This window comes from Talpa occidentalis, unplaced genomic scaffold (assembly GCF_014898055.3).
Source record: "Talpa occidentalis isolate TD23 unplaced genomic scaffold, MPIMG_talOcc4v2.1 talOcc4.9, whole genome shotgun sequence".
In the NCBI taxonomy this organism is placed as follows: Eukaryota; Metazoa; Chordata; class Mammalia; order Eulipotyphla; family Talpidae; genus Talpa; species Talpa occidentalis.
The window spans coordinates 48,397,087-48,421,373 of NW_023605305.1; the positions used below are offsets into that span (position 1 = coordinate 48,397,087).

The 24,287-nt window shown below is 34.6% G+C and overlaps 1 protein-coding gene across 1 annotated transcript in view; it reads left to right on the forward strand.

Moving 5' to 3' along the window:
• Nucleotides 1-21,553, forward strand: part of PIGK (phosphatidylinositol glycan anchor biosynthesis class K) — an 87,373-nt gene extending 65,820 nt beyond the window's left edge. Inside the window, 1 exon segment of the mRNA XM_037498788.2 lies at nt 21,288-21,553. Within this exon segment, the coding sequence (XP_037354685.1) occupies nt 21,288-21,404 (117 nt within the window). The 3' untranslated portion in view covers nt 21,405-21,553.
• The last annotated feature ends 2,734 nt before the right edge of the window (nt 21,554-24,287 follow it).

Here is a 24,287-nt window from a genome sequence, read left to right on the forward strand (position 1 = left end):
CTCTTTAAAAATATTTTGTATAAATTGTATTTTGTATAAATAGTAAATAGTATTGCCTAAGGTATATTTCATAATGGTTTTTCATTTGATTAAGAGATACCATAATTGAATTAAAATGATGGCTCCAAGCTGAATTTCGATCCTTTAAAAATTTATTGTAATTTTGATAACTTGTTTTGTTGAGGTTCTAGCAGGGGAGCACAGCTACTTGTATACCCTTGACCCAAGAGCGGCCCATCTCTATTTTGGAGAAGGCCATCCTCTTCTGACACAGCTTCTGGAGGGACTCACATGGAAGGGTTAGGGAAGAAGGGGGTACCAGCCTACCTAGCCACATCAGCCACATAAACCCGGCTGTCAGTGGGCTGACAGATTTCACTTATCTGTGGAATATAAGTAACAAAAAAATATATTCTGGCAAAAAACAAATCTTGGACTTAGTGAAAAATTTACTGGTTACCGGAGGGAATGGGGTGGGAGGTTGTTGGGAGTTTGGAGGAGAAAATGGGGAGGGAAAGGAATAAGGCATGGTTTGGTGAAGGATGAGTGGAATATATACATGTATGGAGGAGTAAAAATGTAACCCCAAAATTACAATAAAAAACATAAATTAATTTAAAAATTTTATTGTCGTTTTGTAAATGGACAAATTTTGAGAATGTTTTATTTTCCGTATTTCGTTGTATCAAATTGGATCACATAGCTTCTGATGCAGTCTTGAGTTTTGTAACTTAAAGATGAAGTGTAGACAACAATGTTAAGGCCACAAGTGTGCTTTGGTAGAACATTGTTGGTACTGAATTAATGTTGGTTTTCTGGGAGTTGAAGCAAGTGAGGAGATGTGCCCTTTTCTAGCTCAAGGAAATGAAAGGTGGTGTGATCCTTGGTTAGTTCCCTAGCCTCATATTTGTACCTATATTTAAGGTGGAGAACCTGTACAAGGGAGAAAAAGACCATTTACACAGTGAAGAAAATAGAACCAGATCACTCATGCTCACATCCTGTGTTTACAGTAGGAAGGTTTTAATTTACAGCATAATAAGTTAGCATACTAGTTAAAGTAAATAAGAAGGGGAAATACATTTTAGCTTTTGTCAATTAGCTGTTATTGTTATGACTGTCCTAATACACTTAAATCCAGGAACCTACCAAAAGCATTACTAGAAATACAATGGGAAAAAATAGAAAATGAAAACAAGAAAATCTTTTCTCATATAAATTTGGGAACTATCTATTTGCATATAGACACATTAAAACATAGTAATCTTCAGCTGCGTGCTATATATTTGACAGCAGTAAGATAGGGACTAGCAACAAATTGAAATAGTTTAACTGCGAGTTACTTAATCTGTCATCTAAATGGACCTGAAATCGCTTTAATGTGCTTCCTGATAAGAGTTATCATTCATTTTAAAACTGATACACGCTTGTCAGAAAAGTCATGTTTTATATCAAAGGATCAATATCTTTCATTACAAATTTTTAACATTCAGGATTAGTTATCATTTCATTGTGCAAATCATTTTTGTGGATAATTTGTGTATTATATTTCAGTTATAATTACTGATAATTTTTGCATAAGTTCAAATTTCCTTCAAAAGTTACTTTTATTTTGATCTATATTCAGATGTAGTTATTGGCACCTAATCAAGGTATTTAACTTACCAGTTACATCACCAATGTTACAAATATTTTGGAAAAACACAATAATTTCCATGTAACCTAGTTTTAATTAAGAAATTTCTTCATTAAAGAACAAATAGACAATCTTGTAGAAAAAGCATGTTTGCTCTTGGGTAGTTTTTTAATTTCTAGCAATGCTAGAGAGAGATATAATAATGTGTATATATATTTTATATTTTATATATGTATATGTAAGGTATATGTATATATGATATAAATGTATATGTTAGACAGTAATAAAATACTTTTCTTCTATATAGTTCTATTTATTATACCTAAAATTTTTATTTCTTATAAAATGGTTTTAATATTTTAACAGTTTTTAAGACTTTTTAAACTTATTTTCCTTCTTTTAGTACATCTCAGTTGTTATTTCTGCCAAAATTTTAAATAGTAATTATAGTGGCTTATAATTATTAGCCTGCTATCCTCAACTAGTATAGAAGGAGAAAAGGAATGTTTCTGATTTTAAACCATATAGAAGACCTTTATCCCTGAGAAAGGTCATTACAAGTAGTGTATGAAAACAAATTTTAAGATTTGTTTTTATTTTACAAATATGCTAAACATTTAATAAAGACTACCATGACTAAAAGTGACTACTTTTGTTAAAAATGCTTTGTCAAACTTTAGATAATTTATTTGAAAAGAAAATTTGTTTATAATCTTTTTAGGTGTCAGCAAATGGTATTCCAAAAAAAATTAATTTGACTGAAATTAGCTTGTTGCGCCAATGAATGATTTCATTTAAACACAGAAGGGGCTTCTTGATTTGTTTTTTCAGAGTATCTCAGAAGAAAAAGATGCCAGTTTTTAGACTCTTAATACTTAAAAGAATTGTGATCGTTCTCTTGGGAGATCTGCATTATATAAGTTGTAAATATTCTACCTAAAATAAGGAGTTAGAATTCAACTTTTTCTTAAGGAGGAAAGTTACAAAAACTTATTATTGTGATTTAAAATTTTTTCTTAACTCTTTACCCACTTAGAAATAGTTTTACAACTGGAGATATAGTGTGTTTCATTTTCTTTTTTCTTTTAAGAATAATCACTTTTTAAAAAAAAAAAAAAAATTTATTTATTTATTTATTTATTTATTTATTTATTTATTTATTTATTTATTTATACAAGCACTGGGTACAGTCAGAAGCACAGGAGGGTGAGGGAATTCACCAGAGCCAGAGCGGGGAACAGAACAGGCAGAACGATGAAGTACACTGCTGAGAGGAGCAGCGGGCGGCAGGAGAGGTCTGCATGCTATGTGGGACCCTCGCCCAGTGGCCGGGGATTGAATCCGCGCTGCAGAGGTTGCGTGCAGCTTCACAACCCAGCGCTCAACCGCTGAGCCACCGGGGAGGCCCTCATTATTTTTTTTAAGCATTTGTACATACAAGAACTGGGGTGTAGGCCAGAGGTGTGGGGGTGGGAGGATTCACTAGAGACAGAGTGGGGAACAGAAGGGGTAGATTTACTAAAATACACTGCTGAGGGGAGCAGTGGGTGAGACAGGAGAGGTATGCTGTGCCATGTGTGTTATTTCCCTGGCCGGGGATGGAGCTTATGTTGCAGTGGCTGGCCATAGCTGATAGTGCTGTGTCTTTAACCCCTGCGTCACTAGGGAGGCCCCAGTGTTTTTCATTATTGATGTATTAGTGGGGTAAAGGAGGTTTTTTGGTACAACATAAAATGTAATTTAAATGTACTTTTTTTGATTTTCAAGTGCAGTAAGTTGTGATAATTAAGTAGTTGACCTTTTATCATAACAGGGTGTAAAATCATAAAATAATTGAGAGCATATTGATTTCTCACTGCCTTCACAGAATGGTATTATCTCAATGTTAGAAGATCTTCTAGACCTTTTTCAGCCCATCGAATCCTTGTCTCTCTTAGGTGGCATCAAAAGGTTGTCCAGTAAAGGACAAATTAAAACAACTCTAAATGGTGGGAAAGGCAACCTGTTCTCTTTTAATCTGCTTGTTAGAACGTTTTCTTATATTTAATTGAAAACAATCTCTGTATTTTCCACACCTCATTTTAGTTCTAAAACTAAAGGCTACATAAAACAAATCTTTCTGGTTCCATCTACCAGCCATTTCTAGGTATGTAAAAGGTTGTTACTTTTCTCCTTAATTTTCCAAGATTCTGTCTTAAAGACATAGTGGAAAGCCTTTGGAATGAGTCAGGACTTGTTTCAAACCAATTAATAGTTTTGTTACCTTGGGCAACTTACTTATTTCTTTCAGTCTAGCTACTAAATAATGTATATAGAACAACTGACACATTCTTAACATTGGACAAATGTTGCTTCTTAACAAGAATACAATTAGTTGGCATACATAGATAGCCAGCCATTTTTAGTGTGTACACCTATTTCATTCTTTTTGTGAAAGATGCAAATGGAAAACAAGCTAAAAAAAAAATCTGCACAAAAATCCCAATTTCGTGTATATATTCAAATATATATTTATATGTACACACATATATTTATACACATATATTTATACACACATAATATCTATACATTTATATATATACACACATGTATTTCTACTATATAGCTTAAATTCATATTGCTGCTTATAGCCATAGGGTTTTTATTTACTTAACTCTGATTTTTCTTCTAGTTTATTCCTAAAGTACTAGTTCTGCAGATTATTAATAGTTAATAGGCTATTAAAAGAGCTTTACAATATAGTAAGTTAGTGAATTGCTTAAATAAGAATTGTTTCTTTACTGTAGGTTGTATCATCTTCAGTAAACTGATATGTGTTATGAAGGTATCAGAGATTTCAAACACTGTTTTATCCTCTTTCGAGAATATTCTTTATTCTTATAATTACTTGCCAATATAAATAATACAAAACCACAGACTAAAAGAAAATCATTTTTCAGCTAGGGAGGGAACATCTTTGTTCTATTTTCTTAGATTCTGTGACTGGACCTGAGAGAGCTAAACTGACATAAGGCAAATTAGCATAGGAAAGTGTCCAGATTTTATTTAATATTTTCATATGCACATGGGACTCTGCATAAGGAAAATGAACCCAAAGAAGTAGTTAGGACTGAGAGCTTACATTCTTTAATAATGAAATCATAAATATATGGACAACTGAGGAAACAAAGGGCTAGTGCCAGGGGCAGCAAAATGTGGGGAAGAGGCTAGGAAATACAAGGAGAGAAGGGTTATTTTAATAGTTTTGTACAGATTCATTTCAGTGTTGACTTCCATTCTCCTGTGATAGGGATTTTCTTCCCCTGCCATAAGGAGGGTGACTTTCTCTTGGGGAATTTTATGATCTGCTTTTAGGTAAGAAGATGGAGGTCAGAGAGCCCTCCTTCCACCCACTGTTTCTCATATGCCTTCAATTCAAAGTAATCTTTATGCCAAATAGATATATTTTGTGGCATCGTATTCTAAACAGCAGATCTTCAACAGCAGATCTGTTGGACCATGGGTTGGCACACCAAGGCCCACATGTCAAATTCATCTTGCCACCTGTTTTTGTAAAGTTTTATTAGAACATAGGCAGCCTGGTCTTGTAAATTTTGTCTATGCTATTTCTGTACCATGAGGCAAGTTGAAGAGGTGGAGTTGCATGCTGGGACAGAGATTGCATGGATGGCCCACAAAACCTAAATATTTGTTATCTGGTTTTTGCAGAGAAAGGAATAAAAGACCCCTGCCCTTAAACCTTGAAATAATTTCTCAGCATCAAAATTTATGAAGATGACTGATTTATAAACTATTCTGTATACCTTAATTTTATTTAAGAAGTAAGGATTTATGTATATTTTATTAAAATGAACTTTTTCATGACCTACAAATATAAATATGAAGGAAACTATGTTAATATATGTACATTAGTACTTTCACAAGAAGGAATAACCATATGACAAGCCCCTTAGTCCAAATGACTTGTGTACAGTAGGCATTTAGGACATATTTGTTGAATTTATTGTAGATAAAAAAATCTAGAAAAAAGGTAAGATAAAACAGAGTACAAAGGGATTCTTCTAGTTTTAAAATAAAACAGCATATCTGAATTTTGAAAGCATCTGTCAACCTTAGGAAAACCTATGTTACTTACAATTTTCCTGTGTAGGAAATTTATATATACAGAATAAGATGAAGAAAGTGGACCTCCCTGGTGGTGCAAGAGATTAAGACGCAACCTGTGAAGCTATCCGCAGCTTCTGGAGCATGAGTTTGTTCCCCAAGTTTGATCCCCCCGGCCGGCCAGGGAGCTGCCCACATGGCACAGCAGACCTCTCCTGTCTCGCCCGCTGCTCCCCTCAGCAGTGTATTTCAGTCAGTCTGCCTGTTCTGTTGTCTCTGGTGACTCCTCTCACCCCCAACACCTCTGACCTGTGCCCCAGCTCTTATAAAATAAAATAAATCTTTAAAAAAAAAATGAAGAAAGTGATGAGACAGTATCTTTTTATCTGTTAACATGTAGTTAAATATTCTTACTTATATGGATTACACAAAAGTGAATCCTAGTTTTTTTTAAGGTAGCCATTTATATGTAGCAATAAAAAAATATAAATTAGAGCATATGATTGGAAGAATTTCTTGCTTTAAAAGATCAAATTTGCATATGTTTACAAAGATTTCTTCATTCCAGGTAGTTGTGCCTGCCACCTAGAGCCAGTGAAAAGTGGAGATTTAGCATTCCTACATTCATATATGCCGTGTTTGCTACTAGATCCTGATAGGTAGGAGAGGTAACATCTCCCAGCATAGTGCCTCATACCCATTTTGCTCCTTCTTGTGGACATACCAAACTTATCTTCCCTAGTTTCATCCCTCCAGTATGGGCTCTATGGCCCATCGATCTTGTGCTTTTTTCAGTTGCCCTATAATGTTTGTGCGGCTACAGGAGTTGCCTAGAGGACAAGAAGTCTGGACATAGTCCCACAGAGGAATTCTGCAGTTTAGTAGTATAATGTAGTGGCTAAAGAGAACTGACTTCGAAATCAAGCTAAGCAATATTTTAGTCCTAGCAAAACCACTTACTAAAGTTTTTCTTGTTGCAACTAGTCAGGTTAGTCAATCAGTTTTCTCATATTTAAAATAAGATGGTAGTAATAATTATGTCACGGTGCTGTTGTAAGGATGAAATTAGATAATGTATATGAAGGGCTTGGTCAGCACTCCATAAATGATGATCATGATTATGGGTAATCGTGGTAGTTTTTGTACCAATTGTTAATTCTTCTCATCTGTAAAACAGGGTAATACTATTAGCAACCTTAAAGGTTAACCCATTTAAAATTCTTAAAAAAAAATTCATGGCTTATGATAAAAACTTTAAAAATGTTCAACATTATTGTCTGCCATTTCTGTTTAACTCTTGGATTCTTATCACTACAGATTTGTTTTATACTCTGATGAAATCCCTTTCTCTTTCTACACTGAGTCTGTCCTCCTTTCCAAATCTTTTAGGGACATGGAAATTTTGTGTAGACTTGGAAGTGTGTGAGTGTGTGTGTGTGTGTGTGTTTTTCTTTTTGGTTTAAAATTGGGTAAGATGTAGTTTGTATCTTTCAAGGTATAAATTTTCAAATTTCTTACCCTGAAGTTATTCTTATATTCTCTTTAGTATATTTTAAATGTATTTATAGTGATGTTCTTTCATCCTTCTCTTTTCTTTCAATCATTTTTTTCCAGAATTGTATCAATTTTATTGAACTTTCAAAGAAAAGCCAGTTTTGGGTTATTGATATTTTCTTTATTTTTTGTCTTCCCTTTCATTTAATGTTATCCTTTTTTATTTTTTTCTGTTTATTTTGGGTTTCATTTGTTCTTTTTTTGAATTCTTCAGGTGGAATTTTCCAATACAAGTATTTAAAGTTATACAAACCTTTGTAGGCATGTTTTGTACACATCCACATGTTTTGAAATGTATTTTCACTTTTAGTTAATTAAAAACATTTTCTAGTTTCCCTGTGATTTATGTTTGGGTTATTTAGAAATGTGTTGTTTAGTTTCAAAATTGGGGGGGGGGATTTTCCAATTACCTTTTTTTATTTTGAGTTCTAGTTTTTTCTATGTGGAACACTGTAATTTCAAAACTTTTGATTTATTTTGAAGTAATTTTTTTGTTGATGTAACATTGCATTACAACATAAGTTTCAGGTGTGCCTTCATATCTCTTATGATACAGGTATTTAATATACTACCTTGTAGCATAGGTCTGTTATAGTGAAAGTCTGTTAAATTCCCCTCACAGCTTTTACTTTACTGAAAGATGTTTTATTTCACCTCCATCTTTGAAAGATATTTTCACTTGATATATTTTCCCCTAGAATTCTAGGTAACAGTTGTTTTTATTTTAAGTACTGTGAAGATGTCCTGCCATTGTCTTCTGGCCTCCAAGGCTCTAACAGTGCATCTTCAATTATTCTTATCTCTGTTCCTCTGTAACTGGGATCTGTACACTTTTCCTTAAAGAAGCCAAATAGTAAATATGTTAGGCCTGTGGGTTATATGATTTTTGTCATAGCTGCTGACACTGTAGTCAGCATGTAGTATGGTGTGAATGCAGCAGTCAACAATATGTAAATTAATGAGTATGCTGTGTTCCAGTAAAACTTTATAAAATCATGTGGTCGGCCCATGTGTAATTTGCTGAACTATGCTCTGTGACACAAATCTCTTTATCTGACTGTTTTTAAGATACTCTGTCATTGCTTTCCAGCATTTTGATTGTGGTAGTTCTTTGTGTGGTTTTCTCTGTTTCTTATGTTTGGTGTTAGCTTTGTGGATTTGGCAATTTATAGTTTTTATGAAATATGAAAAGTTTCAGACATTATTTGTTCTAGATATTTTTCTCTCTCACCATTTGGGACTCCAATTGAACAAATGTTATTTCTGCTTCATATAAGTAAAGGCTCACTTAGACTGTTGATTCTTTTCCCTGCTTTTTTTCTTTCTGTGTTTCACTCTGAGTAATTTCTATTTATCTTAATAGTTCTCTGATAATTCTTCTGTAGTATCTAATCTGCTGTTAATTCCATCCAGTGTATTTTTCATTTCATGTATCCTTATCCTCTTTAGAAAACATACATAGGTCTTTTTATATATTCTGTTTCTCTTATGTGTTCATGTTTTCCTTTATATCAATTTATAATAACTGTCTTGAGAGTCTTTTCTACTAAATCCATCATTTCTTTCATTTATGAGTCTTTTTCAGTTGATTGATTTTTTTTCTCCTAAGTATGGGTCATTTTTTTTTTTCCTTTGCATGCCTGGGTTTTTTATTGAATGAAATTTAAAAACTTTTTGTTGGTGATTGCTGGGCTTTGGAGTTTTGTCTTTCATGTAGCAAGTGTTGGATTTTGTTTTAGGATCAGTTTGATTCTTTTAAGGATTGATTTTTACCTTAATAAAAAGATTATTATTAAAAAATAAAGTTATTCCCTTACTTTCCCCTGCCCCCCCCAAAAAAAAAAAAAGATTGCTTTTTAGTTGTTTCAGACAGTATTTTTTTTTTTTTTTGAGCTATGCCCATTCTCTTTGATTTAGTCTGATTTAGCCCCAATATAAATTGTGAGTTGATGCTCTGCATATTGTGAGTATTGGGATTTGTTTGACTTGTTACATTTGGTATTTTGTTTTGTTTTCCTCTACTGGTTAGAGGTAGTTTCTTGTTACACATGCACAGATTAGAACCCTACCAAAGATTTACGAAGACCCCTCTTGGAGTTGTGTTATCCCCATGTAACTCCTCTCTCCAGAAGTCTACTCTGCAAATCCTAGCCATCCACGTGACTCTGAATTCTAATCTGTCTCATCAGTTTAGCTAGATTTACAGACTCATTGGACTTTCCCTCCTAGGTCTTTTGTTTGGAACTGCCTTAGGCAACATACTTAAGACAACTGAAGGATGCATCTTATTTGTTTCCATTCTTTCAAAGATCAGAAAACAGCTGTTAATTGTCCAGTATCTGAAAACCATTGTCTCTTGCTTTTTATATGATTGTCTAGTTCAGAGTGGGCATCAGATAATACCTGTAGCATTAAATACTTCATAGATAGAAGCAGAAGTCTTCTTATAATGCCTCTTGACAATCACAGGTAGATACTGTTGATAAATGAATCTTTATTATTTATTTGTGGAAATGATGGGTTCTTTAGTTAAGAACTAAAAATAGATTTGTTTATGTAAAATTTTAAATTGCTTCACACATTTTAAAAAGAATATGTTTTAACTTCTCACTATGGATTCTTAAAATAGATGATTAAAATACATTCTTAATTTTTTTCCTTGTGTCATAAAACCATGAATATAAACTATTAAATTAGTATACATTTGTATTTGAATACTGTGTATTTTTTTTCCCAAGAGAAAATGATACACTGATATAAAAAATTGGTTCCTCCATTCTATTCAAAATTTATGAGACCTTGATGGGGATCAGAAATAGATAACACATACATACCCAAAGATGTGGTATCTATACACAGTGGAATACTTGCTATTCAGCTATAAAGATGAAATCTTGCCATTTGCAGGACAGCATGGATGAAACTTTGAGGGAATTATGCTAAGTGAAGTCAGAAGGAGAAAAACAAATACCAGATGATTTCAGTCTTATGTGGAATTAGGGGAAACAAATCAAACTGTCAGACAAAGTAAAACAAAAATAAACCCTTGGATTCTGACAGCAGAACTGAGGTTGGGATGGGGGAGGCAAAGGGTAGAGGGGTACCGTGTACTGTGATGGAGGGTTAGTGCTCTGGTTGGTCAGCATGGTGTGGTGACATATCTGACTTAGGTTGTGATAACCTAGGTTGTTCCAGTTATATAATTGAAGAGGTATGGAACTGTACTCCTAAAACAGTATTGTAAACAATGTTACATCCATTAAAATAAATTAAATTAAAAAAATCACTAACAGATCAAAATGTAATGGGATTGAACCCACAATTTGACTTTAGTGTTACGATAAAATCCAAGTATTTATTAGTTGCCAGAGAAGAAGAAATTAATTCATAGTGGGATATGAGAATAGGCTTCATAGACTAGGTGTGGAAGAGAAGGAGGTATTAGAATAGACTGTTTAATTTTCCTTCTACTTTGAAACATACAAAGTTAATAATCTTAATCAATTACTCCACCCAAGAAACAGGTATCAGGTGTAATGAATATCTTCATTTCCTGGTAGTATAATGCTTATTTTTAAATCCCAGTTTGGCAAGTTTATTTGTGAATTAGTTTTGTTTTGCTATGTAAGAGATAAACCTAGTGATTTAAAAACATTTATTATCACAGTTTCCATGGGTCAGGCATCTCACCACACACAGATTAGCAATCTGCCTGAGACTCAAAGAGACCCCTTTGCAGATCTCTAGAATTGTGTGTCTGCATTTCCCTCATTTCCAGTAGCCTACCCTACAAATACTGGCCACCCAAAGCTCCCTGAATTCTGATCATATCTTACAAGACATCAATAAGGTGTCAGCTGGGACTGCAGTGAGGCTTTTTCAAGCTTCAAGACTGCAGGGACCTTTTTCAAGCTTGCTGGTTTTGGTAGAATTCTGTTCTTCATAGTTGGGGGACAGTCTGAGGGTCATAGGTTTTCAGCTCCTTATGGCTGCTTGCCATTCTCTCTCTCCACAAGATGGCTAGTTAATTGTGCAAGACCAGTGGGAGAGAGTTTTGTCTGCTTCTAATGTGTCTCTGACTCCTGTGTCTGATATCCAGACCCTCTTTTAAAGTGCTCACCTGCTTAGGTTAGTCCTCTGTTCCCCAGGAAAATCTCCCTTTTAATGAACTGAAAGCTAACTGACTAGGGATCTTAATTATATCTTTAGAATCCCTTCATTTTTGCCATATAATGTAACCTGATCATGGGGTGATATCCCATCATATTTATAACACCCATTCACACTCAAGGGAATGTTAGGCACTGCCTCAGAATTCTGCTGACCACACTTTGTTTTATGCTATTACTATAGTTTAAAGACTACAAATTATATTTTATAGAGAGGATGTAGAGAGACTGGAAATACTAAAAAATATACTGATTAAATAGTTGAAAACAAACAGCTATTTTCTAAAGTAATTATAACTATAACCTTGGTGAATTATTCTTTTCCTTTCTTTAAAATATAGTTTAACTTTATTGATATGTACCCTATAGTTTAAGAAAAGAATCTGGTAATATATTCTTTTCTTTAAGAAAAAAATTGAATCATTGGAAATTTTCCATCTACTTCCCAGTTAACATGTATAGTTTTGAAAATCCTCAGTTTCCTTTTTACCTAATGTAATACTTAGATCTGTGCTGTGTTAACTATTTTGAAGTTCTTTGGTAGTGTTCTCCTAGCAACATGAATGGGGAGACTAAAATGGCAGTGCAGTGTTGCTTAGCTACCTATCTTTTTTAATTGAAATATTAGACATTTCAATAATAGGTAACCCTTAAGCTTTTAAGTGTTTGCTGATGACACATCACAGTGTTTTATGCATGCTTTTCACCTTCTATTGTAGCTGTTATTGTGAAAGCTTAAAAAAAAGTGTATTTAATAGCAGTCAGAGTAACTACATTAAATGTTATTTTATAAGAAGCTCTAATATGGCCACAAATGGAATTACAAAATATTGTCTAATATAAACTTACCTCAGATGCAGCTATATCACAAAATACAATAATTGTACCAATCTGCCATATGATTTTATATAAGTAAAATCATTGCAAAATGGCTAAAATATTACCTATAGTTGTTTTAAAAATAGCAGTTTTGTCACACACCAGGAATATCATTAAATAGATACTGGCAAAGCACTTTATTATAATATGTGGCTGACATACTGTTCATGTTACTTTTTCTTAAAGTAGGATATCAAGCACTAAACAGTATTATTGCAGCACATCTCTTAATTTGGAAAAGGTAAATACATGAAGATTCTTCTAGGTGGGCTCTTCTAGGTGGGCTTTTTTTCCTGTGTACTCCTCTACTCCTCAAAAAAGAATTAAATAAATAAATGTCTGCTCTAGAAAACATACCTTCACAAGTATATGTATGTACAGAGAAGAGAGTCACACTGCCTGTAATCCTGAGAGAAACACTATTAAGACTTCTGTATATTTGCTTTCTTTAAGTATTATAAAGATCATATTTTATATATGATTTGCATTTTCCCCTTTTTAAAAAATTGAGGTATAATTGACTTATAACACATTGATTTCAGTTATAAAACATAATGACTCAGTATTTGTATATTTTTGCAAAATGAGCACAAATCTAGTTAACACCTATCACCATAAATACATTTTTTCTTGTGATGAGAAATTTTAAGATTTACTCTCTTAGCAAGTTTCAGATATTACCTATGCTATCTATCATTATATCCCCATGACTTACTTATTTATAACTGAAAGGTTTTTTTTTTAATATTTTATTTATTTATACAAGAGCTGGGGTACAGGCCAGAAGCACGGGAGGGTGAGAGGATTCACCAGAGACAGAGTGGGGAAAGAACAGGCAGACAGACCAAAAGCACTGCTGAGGGGAGCAGCGGGCAAGACAGGAGAGGTCTGCCGCGCCATGTGGGTATCTCCCTGGCTGGCCGGGAATCAAATTGGTGCTGCAGAGGCTGCAGACAGCTTCACAGCACTGCGCTCAACCCCCTGCGCCACCAGGGAGGCCCAAAGTTTGTACTTTTTGATCCACTCCACCCTCCCACCCCTGACTCCTCCTCTGGCAACTGCCATTCTGTTCTCTGTATCTACCGTTTATTTTGTTCTGGATTGTGTTTTGGTTGTTGGGGTTTGTTGGTTTTTTTTTGTTTTTTTGTTTTTTTAAGATTACACATGTAAATGAGATCATACAATATTTGTCTTTGTCTGACTTATTTCATTTGGCATGTGCCTTCAAGGTCTATCCACGTTGTTTTAAATGGCAAGATTTCCTTCTTTTTATGGCAGAATAATATTCCATTATGTGTCTGTACATGTGTGCCTGTATATATGTGCATATATACACATTTTCTTTATTCATACATCAATGGACACTTCAGTTTCTTCAGTAATGTTGCCTATTGTAAATAGTGCTGCAGTGAACATGAGAGTGCAGCTATCACTTCAAGTTAGTGTTTTGGTTTTCTTTGGATAAGTACTTAGATGGAATTGCTTCATCATATAATGGGTCTATTTTTATTTTTGAGGAATGTCCTTATTGTTTCTGTAGTGACCATATCAATTTATATTTCTACCAACAGTGCATGTGTTCCCTTTTCTCCACATTCTCACCAACATTTGCTATTTCTTGACTTTTTGATTAAAAAAACCATCCTAACAGTTGTGAGGTGATATCTCTCATTGTGATTTAGATTTGTATTTCCTGATAATTAGTGATGTTGAACACCTTTTGATGCCCTGTCTTCTTTGCAAAAATATTTATTCAGATCATCTTCCCTTTTTAAAATTGGATTGTTTGGGGTCTCCCAGGTGGCGCAGCGGTTGAGCGCTGGGTTGCGAAGCTGCCCGCAGCCTCTGCAGCGCCGATTCACTCCCAGGCTGCCGGGCGGGGGTCCCACATGGCGGGCGTGCAGACCTCTCCCGCCGCCCCTCTCAGCAGTGTATTTCGTCACTCTGCCTGTTCTCTTCCCCACTCTGACTCTGGTGAATTCTCTCACTCTCCCGCGCTTCTGACTGTGCCCAGTGCTTATATAAATAAATAAATAAATCTTTAAAAAAAAATTGGGTTGTTTGGGTTTTTTGGGTTTTTTTTTTTGTCATCTAGTTATATGAGTTCTTTATATATTTTGGATAGTAGTGCCTTACCAGATGGACAGTTTGTAAATTTCCTCTCCCATCCTGTAGGTTGCTTTTCCTTTTATTAATGGTTTCTTTTCAGTTTGATGTGCTCTCACCTGTTTTATTTTTCTTTTTATTGCTTTTGCTTTTCCAAAAAGTATTTGCAAATCCAAAAAGTATTTGCCAAGACTGTGTCAAGGAGCTTGGTGCATATGTTTTCTTATAGGAGTTTTATGTTCAGTGTGCTTCTTGCTTTGTTTTTCTTACTATTAATACTTTTCTTACTATAGGCATCTCTCCAAATCATTAAAATTGTTTAAAAACATTTTGATAGCTATTTAATTATGTGGATGTACAATATTTCCCATGTTATTATTTATATAGATTTTTCCCATTTTTTGTTACATAACACTAAGAAATGTGTTGTACCAAAGCTTTTTCAACATTTCATAGTTCCTTAATATAGATTCTAAGAATGAGAAGATATAAACATTTTTAAAGATCTCTGAACTTATTAATGATTACTTCCCTGAAAAATTAACTATCCTTATTAATATTTAGTACTTTAATTTTTACAAGGGGAAGAAATTGGTAATATATTATTTTTATGGGAAGAAAATTGACTATTTTGAAATATTAGTCATTTGCAAAAAATTTTATTTCTTTCCCATTAATTGACAAACTCTGTATCATTGATTTTTGGGAGATCTTCATGCACAGACTTTATTCCCTTTTTCATTTTCCCATTTTTTTTTAAAGATGTGTTTCTTTATGCATACAAGAACTGGGGTCCAGGCCAGAGGTGTGGGGGTGAGAGGATCCACCAGAAACAGAGAGGGGAGCAGAACAGGTAGATGTACTGAAAAACACTGCTGAGGGGAGCAGTGGATGAGTCAGGAGAGGTCTTCTGCACCATGTGGGCAGCTCCCTGGTCAGGGATCGAACTCGTGCTAGAGTGGTTGCAGATAGCTTCATAGGTTGCCCCTTAACCCCTTGTGCGGGAGGCCCTCCCATTTGTTTTTAAACACTTGATTTATACACTTTGTAAAATAGTTTTAGGAATTCTAAATTCTTTTAAAATCTTTTCATTTATTGCTTTTAGATTTGCAAATCTTACAATATAGATTCTGCTACATTTTGTCTCATTATTTTTGTTTTTATATCTAATTCTAAACTATGTAAAATGTATTTTGAACTAGAAATACAGCTGATTTTTTAAAATGTTAATCCATTTTAGAGCACCAGTAAGAATAATATTCTTTGTCCTTGTTTTGTGATAGTTCTTTTAGCAGATACTAAAATATTCGCTACTGGACTGAATGTCTAATTTCTATTCTATTTCATTACTCTTTCTATTATGCTTCAGAAACACAGTACAGTTTAGCATTATCATCTCCTTTTTTATATTCAGGACTGTTTATTCCTTTGTAGTGTGATATAGAGTGCTTTTTTTTACATCTTATGCTATGCATATTTGTAGTTTATTTTAATTTTTATTGCTATTGTGAATGAAATTACTTTTAATACTTTTGTCTGACTCATTATTACTGGCTTTAGGAGAGGTATTTTTTAAATATTTTTCTCAAATCTGAGCTCTTTATTTTCAGTAATTTTAAGAGTTGACTTTGTATTATGTCTACAAATAGTGAAAATTTTTTCCTCTTTTTATGAGTTATATTTGGGTTGACTAGAAATTCCAGAGGGTATTAAAAAGTAAGAGCTCTTACACAGAAAAACAAAAATCATGGTTAAAGAAAAAGCTATGGTTAACTTTCAATTAAAAAATGATTGAACAGGGGCCTCCCTGGTGGCGCAAGGGGTTAAGCGCCGCACTGTGAATCAATTCGCAGCCTCTGCAGCACGAGTTCCATCCCCAGCTGGCCAGGTAGCAGCCCACATGGCGCAGCAGACCTCTCCTGATTTGCCTGCTGCTCCCCTCAGCAATGTACTTCGGTCGATCTGCCTGTTCTGTTCCCCACTCTGTCTCTGGTGAATCCTCTCACCCTCCGCATCTCTGGCCTGTACCCCAGCTCTTGTGTGCGTAAATAAATAAATCTTTAAAAAAATGATGGAACACAAACCATCTCTTAATTTTCCTAGATTAAAGTAACTACTTTATAAATTTATTATGGGTAAGATGTATAAAGATCTTGGAATATGTTCATTTCTACAGTAGGGCGGCAGCATCTGATTAACACTAATTACTTCAAAAGGAAAGGAACTAAATATCAAATCTGATACTATTCAGGTGTGACATGTCGAAGTTGTAACTTTTTGAAAATTACCTTAGATGAAGTAATGTGGCTGAATTTCTCATTCGAGGAGGGCATTATCTTGACACATCTTCCTCAACTCTACAAAATTCATGGACAAGGGATTGATTAGCTGCCCTTTGTGCTATATACCATTGTTGTAGAAAGCTGAAACTACAAGTGCATAATTGGGACCGTTTTCCATTTTCTTTTGATGGCAAAGAATGGAAATTTTTCATTCCACATTAATAATCACCTCTGTAGATGCATCACAAACCACTTCAAAACTTAGTGATTTAAAACGCCAACCATATATTTAGCTTATAATTCTGAAGGTTGGCTTGGTTTATTACTCATGGTTGTAGTGGTGGTCAGAGAAAGAGCAGAAGTAAGCAAGTCCTCTGTAGACTAGCCTCAGAACCGCGGCACTTCCTTCTATTGTATTCTGGGGGCTAAAGAAGTCATAAAAATAGCTGATTCAAAGAGCACGGACATAGATTCCACCTATTGATGGGAGATGCTAAAAAGCAACATACTGCAAATGGTGCTGTTGTCTTTTTCTGTGCTTTTTTGTATTCTCCTTAGATGATGGGAGAGGCTGACTGGGGGGTTTTACTAAGCTGCCTTTTTAAACTTTTGTTGCTGTTGTTGTTGTTAATCACAGTGACGTATGAAAAATTGGGGTCATTTTTTACCAGCAGTCTACTCCAGTTAGGTGATGTGCTTAAAACACTATCTTCTCGTCAGTGTAGATTTTAATTTTGCTATTATAAAATTATGTCACCCAGCTTCCTTTTTTCTCATTCCATTGTCCTGTGTCTTGTACTATTTTTCTCTTTATAACACTGTTATTTTTGGTCTCTTGCGATCTTTATTCTTGTCCCTGGTAAATAAAAATTTTTCTAAAATTATCTTTTGGTTTCTCATTAAATCTTATGCACAAATCTGTTTGCTGCACCTTCAGGATTTTTCCCCCTCCTGTGTCAGAGTATTTCTACTCATATCCACCTTGGTTTTTCCTTTTAGAACACTGTTGTCATTTGTCAGCAGGGCACATGGCTGCTTCCCACTACCTACTTAGGTTTTATTGCCTTCTCAGGTCTGCATCAGAAGAATACATTTACTTGTTTTATATAGTTCCCAGTGATTGGCAGGCAGTCATCAAATGTGACTTTGCTAAATTAAACTAGGATCATCTGCTATCATTCTATGTTTGCCTGGTTTTGGGGCACTTTAAAAAGATGAAGTATATGGGAAAACCTTATTTCTTAACAAGCTGTTTCCAAGAGGATTTTTCCTGTATTCTTCTCTGACAGGGGCACATGGTACATCTCTAGAAGTTCTCATGCAAATATTGAACCTTCTTAGTTGAAGTGAACCATTGGTAGTATCCCCTCTATCTTCTGATATTTTTTTTTTAAATTGGGAATTACATTTAAATGGATGTATAAAGAGTTATGCCATTCAGGGGTGAGAATGAGTTGCAGAAGTAGGCAGCTTCATAAAACCATCCTTCTGATATGCAATCTTTCCTTTAAATAGCAGGCAGAAAAAGGGAGAACTAAAATGCTGCCTTTTTTTTTTTTTTTAAGTTTTTTTTTTTATTTATTTATATAGGAGCTGGGTTACAGGCCAAATGTGCGGGAGGGTGAAAAGATTCACCAGAGACAGAGGAAGGAGCAGAAAAGGCAGATCTACTGAAATACACTACTGAAGGGAGCAGTGGACGAGGCAGGAGAGGTCTACCTCACCATGTGGGTATCTCCCTGGCTGGCAGGGAATCAAACCCACGCTGCCGAGGCTGCGGACAGCTTCACAGCACTGCTCTCAACCCACTGTGCCACAGAGAGGCCCCTAAAGTGCATTCTCAGCTGACAAAATTACTGTTTCCTGGAGAAAAGCAATACTTTGCATCATGTGAGATAATCAGGAAGTTGGATCCATCATTATTTTGTTTCTTGAACTGGCTTCTAGAACTTTTAGATAGTGAAGCTGAGGTTATTCATCAGAGATTAAATTAATAGAGTATGATGTTTTTTACTGTGTGTTCATATGTATATTCCTGAGAACATGTTAGAGGCATTACTGGGAGAATCTTATCTCAATACCATATTAAGCTATGAGTCCAAACTGTAGTTAATTTTCATTTTCCATTTTTGTTAATCAAAAATTTGTAGTGAATATAGAATTGAATATAGAATTAAAAACACAGGAACTGCAAATAACATTTGAAAGAGTGAGATTTGCTCCTTTTTTTAGCTTGTGCAATATTTCAATATGAATGAATATACCATTTCATTATAATTTTGTAGTAATTACATATATTTCTTAGTCTTCCATTATTACTTTCAAAGTTTGCTGTTAGGGAACCACAGCTCTTGTACTTTGCTTTTGTGTGCTGAGCATCAGTGGCCTAGATGGGACACATCTCATTGATGGGCCAGGAAGCAATGGCTCCAGAGTTCTCTGAGTCAGCCTTTGGAATAACGTATCAAAATAGCTGCCAGGACCAATTGTTGAATCTTCAGAAAAATGATCATTCCAGAGAAACCACAGTTGTCTTCTCTCTGGCAACTGTTTCAGGCTGTGAAATTTATGATCTAATAGTAAAAACTACGCCTTAGGGAATCCATTTTATTGGAAAATTACTAGTTCTGTGGCTGCAGAAATAAGATTTGCTAGTAACTACTTGATTATTATTTCAATAATCCCTAATGACTCATAGAACTTCAGTGATGTTTACCATTTTTTATGACTTGGTTTAAATACCACCTGAAAGTCACAGTGCTCTTGAACTCCTGAAAGTTAATACCCCTCTACTCTTCTAGCACTAAAATTCACTAAATTGGCTGTAAAACAGTTGTGTATATTGCCTGTCCTTCCATTGTTAAGAGTTCAGTTTAATGCCAAATTGTGATAATATTTAATTTTTCAAAAGCATTGATGTGTGTGCTTGTGTGTGTTCAAGTACCATATGAATCAGAGACCCTGAGCTTTTGGGAAAAATCTGAATTTTGTCTTCTCAACTAGGTCAGTATTCTAAACTGGATTCCATAACTGAACACCTTTAGGGTGCTGTATAAAGGTATATTTCCCCTAAAAATGAATATTGGTAATCTCCCAGCCCATGAAAAAATAATATTTTTGATCTTCATCTTTTTCATTTGATTAGTAGAAAATAAACAGAACAGAAAGTGAGCAATAGTCAGTTGTCTTTAGTTCACTTTTTTCTTTCTTTTTTTTTTTTTAAGGAGAACTCTTGTTTTTTTGTTTATTTATTTATACAAGCACGGGGTACAGTCAGAAGCGCAGGAGGGTGAGAGAATTCACCAGATCCAGAGTGGGGAGCAGAGCAGGCAGAAGGACCAAAGTACATTGCTGAGGGGAGCAGCGGGCGGCAGGAGAGGTCTGCATGCCATGTGGGACCCTCCTCTGGTGGCCGGGGAGCAACCGGGGATCGAACCGGCGCTGCAGAGGCCGCGGGCAGCTTCGCAACCCAGTGCTCAACCTCTGCGCCAGCGGGGAGGCCCTAGTTCACTTACTTCTTTCATTGTCATAGCTTGTGATGCTTTAGATTAATTATTCTAGATTTCCTACTGGAATTAAATTAATATTTTTCACAGTGTTGCACAAAGAGTTCTGGGACTTCCAACTCTGCCATCTGATATGGTTCTCAAACCATAGAACTTATCATCTTGTAAGGTACTTAGAGGGCAAGGACTGTCGTCATCATCATCCCCACACATATGCTCAGAAACAATTGTAGACTTTGGAGTGGAAAGTTACATAAGGAAAAGTTCGATTTTTTGGTTATTTGTGAAGTTTTCAAGAAGGAGTGGTGGAGGATAGGAATAGATATGGCATTGAAATTGGAATGTAACTGCTGTAAACAAATGTTACTGATTGAGAAACTTAAAGTGAGTAAGTGGTTTGGCAGGTAACGATAGCCTGTAGTGAAGTTTGTTAGTTGTATGTGAGTCGGAATTTATTGTAGAGTTCCATTTTAGTGATGTAAATTTTGGGAGTCATAAGCCTGTTTACAGGATATAGGTGTCACCTAGAGATATTGTATAAAAGGAGATAATAAATACTGAAGACAGAGCTTTAAAGAACACTAGCATTTAAGGAGCAAAGAACACTAGAAAGGAATGGCCCGAAAAGTAGACTAAAAACATGAAATTATAACTAACTGGAGCTAAGGGAGAGTTTCAGAAGGGAAGGCAAAAGTTGCTGAAAAATCACCCAATTGAAAATCTATAAATACAATCTCCATTCATAGAATGAAAAGAAAAATAGAATTTCATTTTATCACAATATTCCTTGAAATGTTATTAGTGGGTTTATAATATTGTATACAGAAGTAACTACTAGGTATTTTAAATCATAGGAGATGAGCTGCTTAGAGCTGTAAAGTAAATATGATTGTTCTCGAAGCAGTGATTTAGTTGATTATGAAATATGTCCCAATACATTTAATTTGGTTAAATAATCCCACTTAGAGCACAACCAGTGAAATTTCTATATGCCACCAGTGTTTGCATATTTACTTACTGTTAAATTTACCATCTCTTTGCTGTTTTACAGAAACCAAAGCTGAAAGACTGGCATCCCCCTGGGGGTTTTATTCTGGGACTGTGGGCACTCATTATCATGGTTTTCTTCAAAACTTATGGAATCAAGCATATGAAGTTCATTTTCTAGACCCACTGATGTATGAAGAAGACAGTGTAGAAGACTGTGATCTTGGATACAAGTTTATTGTCATTATATATTTTGTAAAAATACATTGCTGTTGTGTAAATTGGCAAAATTTATAAGGAAGCTGTACATTTTAATGAACTATTGACTTTGTAACTTAAAGAAAAATAATTGATGAACTCTCCTGTCCATCTGTGACTATGCAGGTACCTCTCTTTTTATTTCTCCTTTTCCTGGTAAACCTGCCCCTTTAAAATGTAAAAAAAAAAAAAGTTCAGTATTTATCGGCTTTTCTTTGAAAATAACAATTTCTCCTATCCTCTTTTCATTTGGAAAAGAAAAAAAAATGTGAAGACAGTAAATTTCGTTAGCAGAGGTACTTCTGTTAGTAGTTTGTGTATGTTCTCCCAATCATTTTTTTCTATGTACATATTTTTCTTTCAAAATAGAAATCATATGGAATATACCATTTTGAAACATTGCTTTGCATTTGACAGTATGTTAATCAACCCTTTCCTTCTGGAATATTCTTCAAGTGTACACTGTAAATGGCTGCACAGTATCTATTTTTTGTTAAGTTTGACAACTTGTTTCAAAATTTTCCTTTTTGTTCATGCTTTAATGTGTTAATATTTTACTGTCAATCATTCATAGAATTTTGCACCTTTAATTATAAGAAAATATGAAAATTAAGTTCTTTATGATCTGAAAGTCTCCAGAACATACTTCGTTATCACCTTATCTGAAAAATCGAAGACCTTTGGGAATTTTACCTACTGACTGCTCAAGAGAAACAAATTCCATTTCTAAGCATTCTGTGACTCCTAGACCTGATCCCCCAATGTCACATTGAAAGAGACATTATTTCATTCTCTCTTCCAGTGGATGGATCTCCTCTTTTCCTGAGAGAGTCCCATGAAGCGGGTGGACTACATGGACGATTCACACTTAGGGCTGCCTTCTTGTCTGACAAGTATGTCACATAAGGTGGCACGTCCCTTTTCTTGCCTCTGACAAGATGCGAGAGCACATATCCCATCACTGATTGTTTAGTTCAACAGTCATCATCTCATCTTCCTCATAACTGGATTATGCTTTCCTACTGACCCCACATGTATTGTCTTTTCTTTTAAAAAACTTTGCCTATAAGGAGGAAAGATGCTGAAAGTTGAGTATTCATGTTATGCAGGATACCTTTCTTTTGTATGTTATCTGTTTTTCCCAAGAATTTATGTGTTAATTTGTATCCATTACAAAGATCTGTTTTACAATTGCAGGTAACATTAAGAAGACAACTCTTCCTCCATAATAAAACCTCTTAAAATTAAATTCCTTAGGATTTGTTTTCCTTTTAACACTTAAAATATTACCCTCTAATTACATGCAAAATGGTTATACTTTTCACAGGCAAAGGATTAACTGTCATTTCCCACGTTAGAACAAATGATGGTTGAGACTTTTTGCCAGCTCTGATTCTTCATTTTAATTGAATTTTTTATTGGTGCCCTACATAAATGAAGATGGTAATTTTTTATATGATTCTATGGTGAAAGATCTGTTTGCACATAGAAGGAAAACAAACTTAAATTTGATTGCCGGAATGATAGTAGCCCTAAGAGACAAAAAGGTTGACCATGTCACCCTCCAAATATTTAGACAAGGTCATGAACACTGTGCTGGGATGGAACTCCGTAGAGTGGCAAAGGAAATATGATTGTTCTTGAGCCAAAGTCATTTAGTCTGAATGTAATGAAACATACCCTGATGGTTAAAACTGCTGGAAAGTAAAAGGATTTCTCTTCAGAGGCTGCAGAAGGTGCCCTTCTTAGTTAAAACCAAACTGGGAAAAGCAATACTGGATATAATACATGGGATTAATTTTATCAGGTTGAGTTTCAAAGGGCAGTTATTTCTCTGTTACTGAATTGTCAGAATATACTTAATGCAAAAAGCTTAAAATATGTTCATTGTTTAGCTTGTAACCATACTCTTTTTTTTTTTTGTATTAAGTATATTCTGTCTTCAATAAAGAAATCCTCTACATGTGGTAAGTGGGTGATGTGAGTGCAATTAAATGGCCCAGACTTTACATTACATGATAATGTAAAAACACATCTTTAGCTATACTGTATTTGTGTCACAAAGCTGAACAACTGAAGGAGTTTTCTTTTTGCCTTTCCCACGATGTTGAGAGATAATGTTATCACTAAACACTTTGAAAATTATAACTATATAAATTACAAATATATAAATATATTTTTCTTATTTCTGTTTAGAAAGATACCAAGGAAGAAGTTAATGGTGCCAGCGTCCCTCTTTCTGTTGCACGTATCCACCTTTCCAGGCTATTCAGTGTCATTTTTGTTCTCTTTGGTTTTCTTCTGTTCCTCCCCTACTGTATACTTCAGAGAGAAAAAGAATATAGATAAATGGATCTCAGCAGATCTTTTGGGGGGAGGGACAGGGTATAATGATACCATCCTGCAAAGGCAGCTTGCATGAGAAAAAGAAACCAAATGATGTGGATTTTAAAATTATAAGACACTCATTTGCAGTTTATGAAAGGGAAATATAGTTTGGATGCAAAGCTGATTAAGTTGGATCAAAAAAATTGGAATTAAATACCTAAAATAATGTATGCATTTATGGTTTCAATTTTTATATATCCTCAGCTAGTTGAAAATGATGGTTCCCACAACAAGCATAACTCAGCTTGTTTCTGCTTACTGAGTATTTTCTACTATGGTATATATTGATAACATTTCTTCCATTATGTATGTTGTATAGCAGAATTACAGTTACTGTGGGAATCATAATTTGAAATTTTGACTCATGCGTTCCTAGAATCTTTACAACAAATGTTGCATTAACATAGAACTTTTTTCA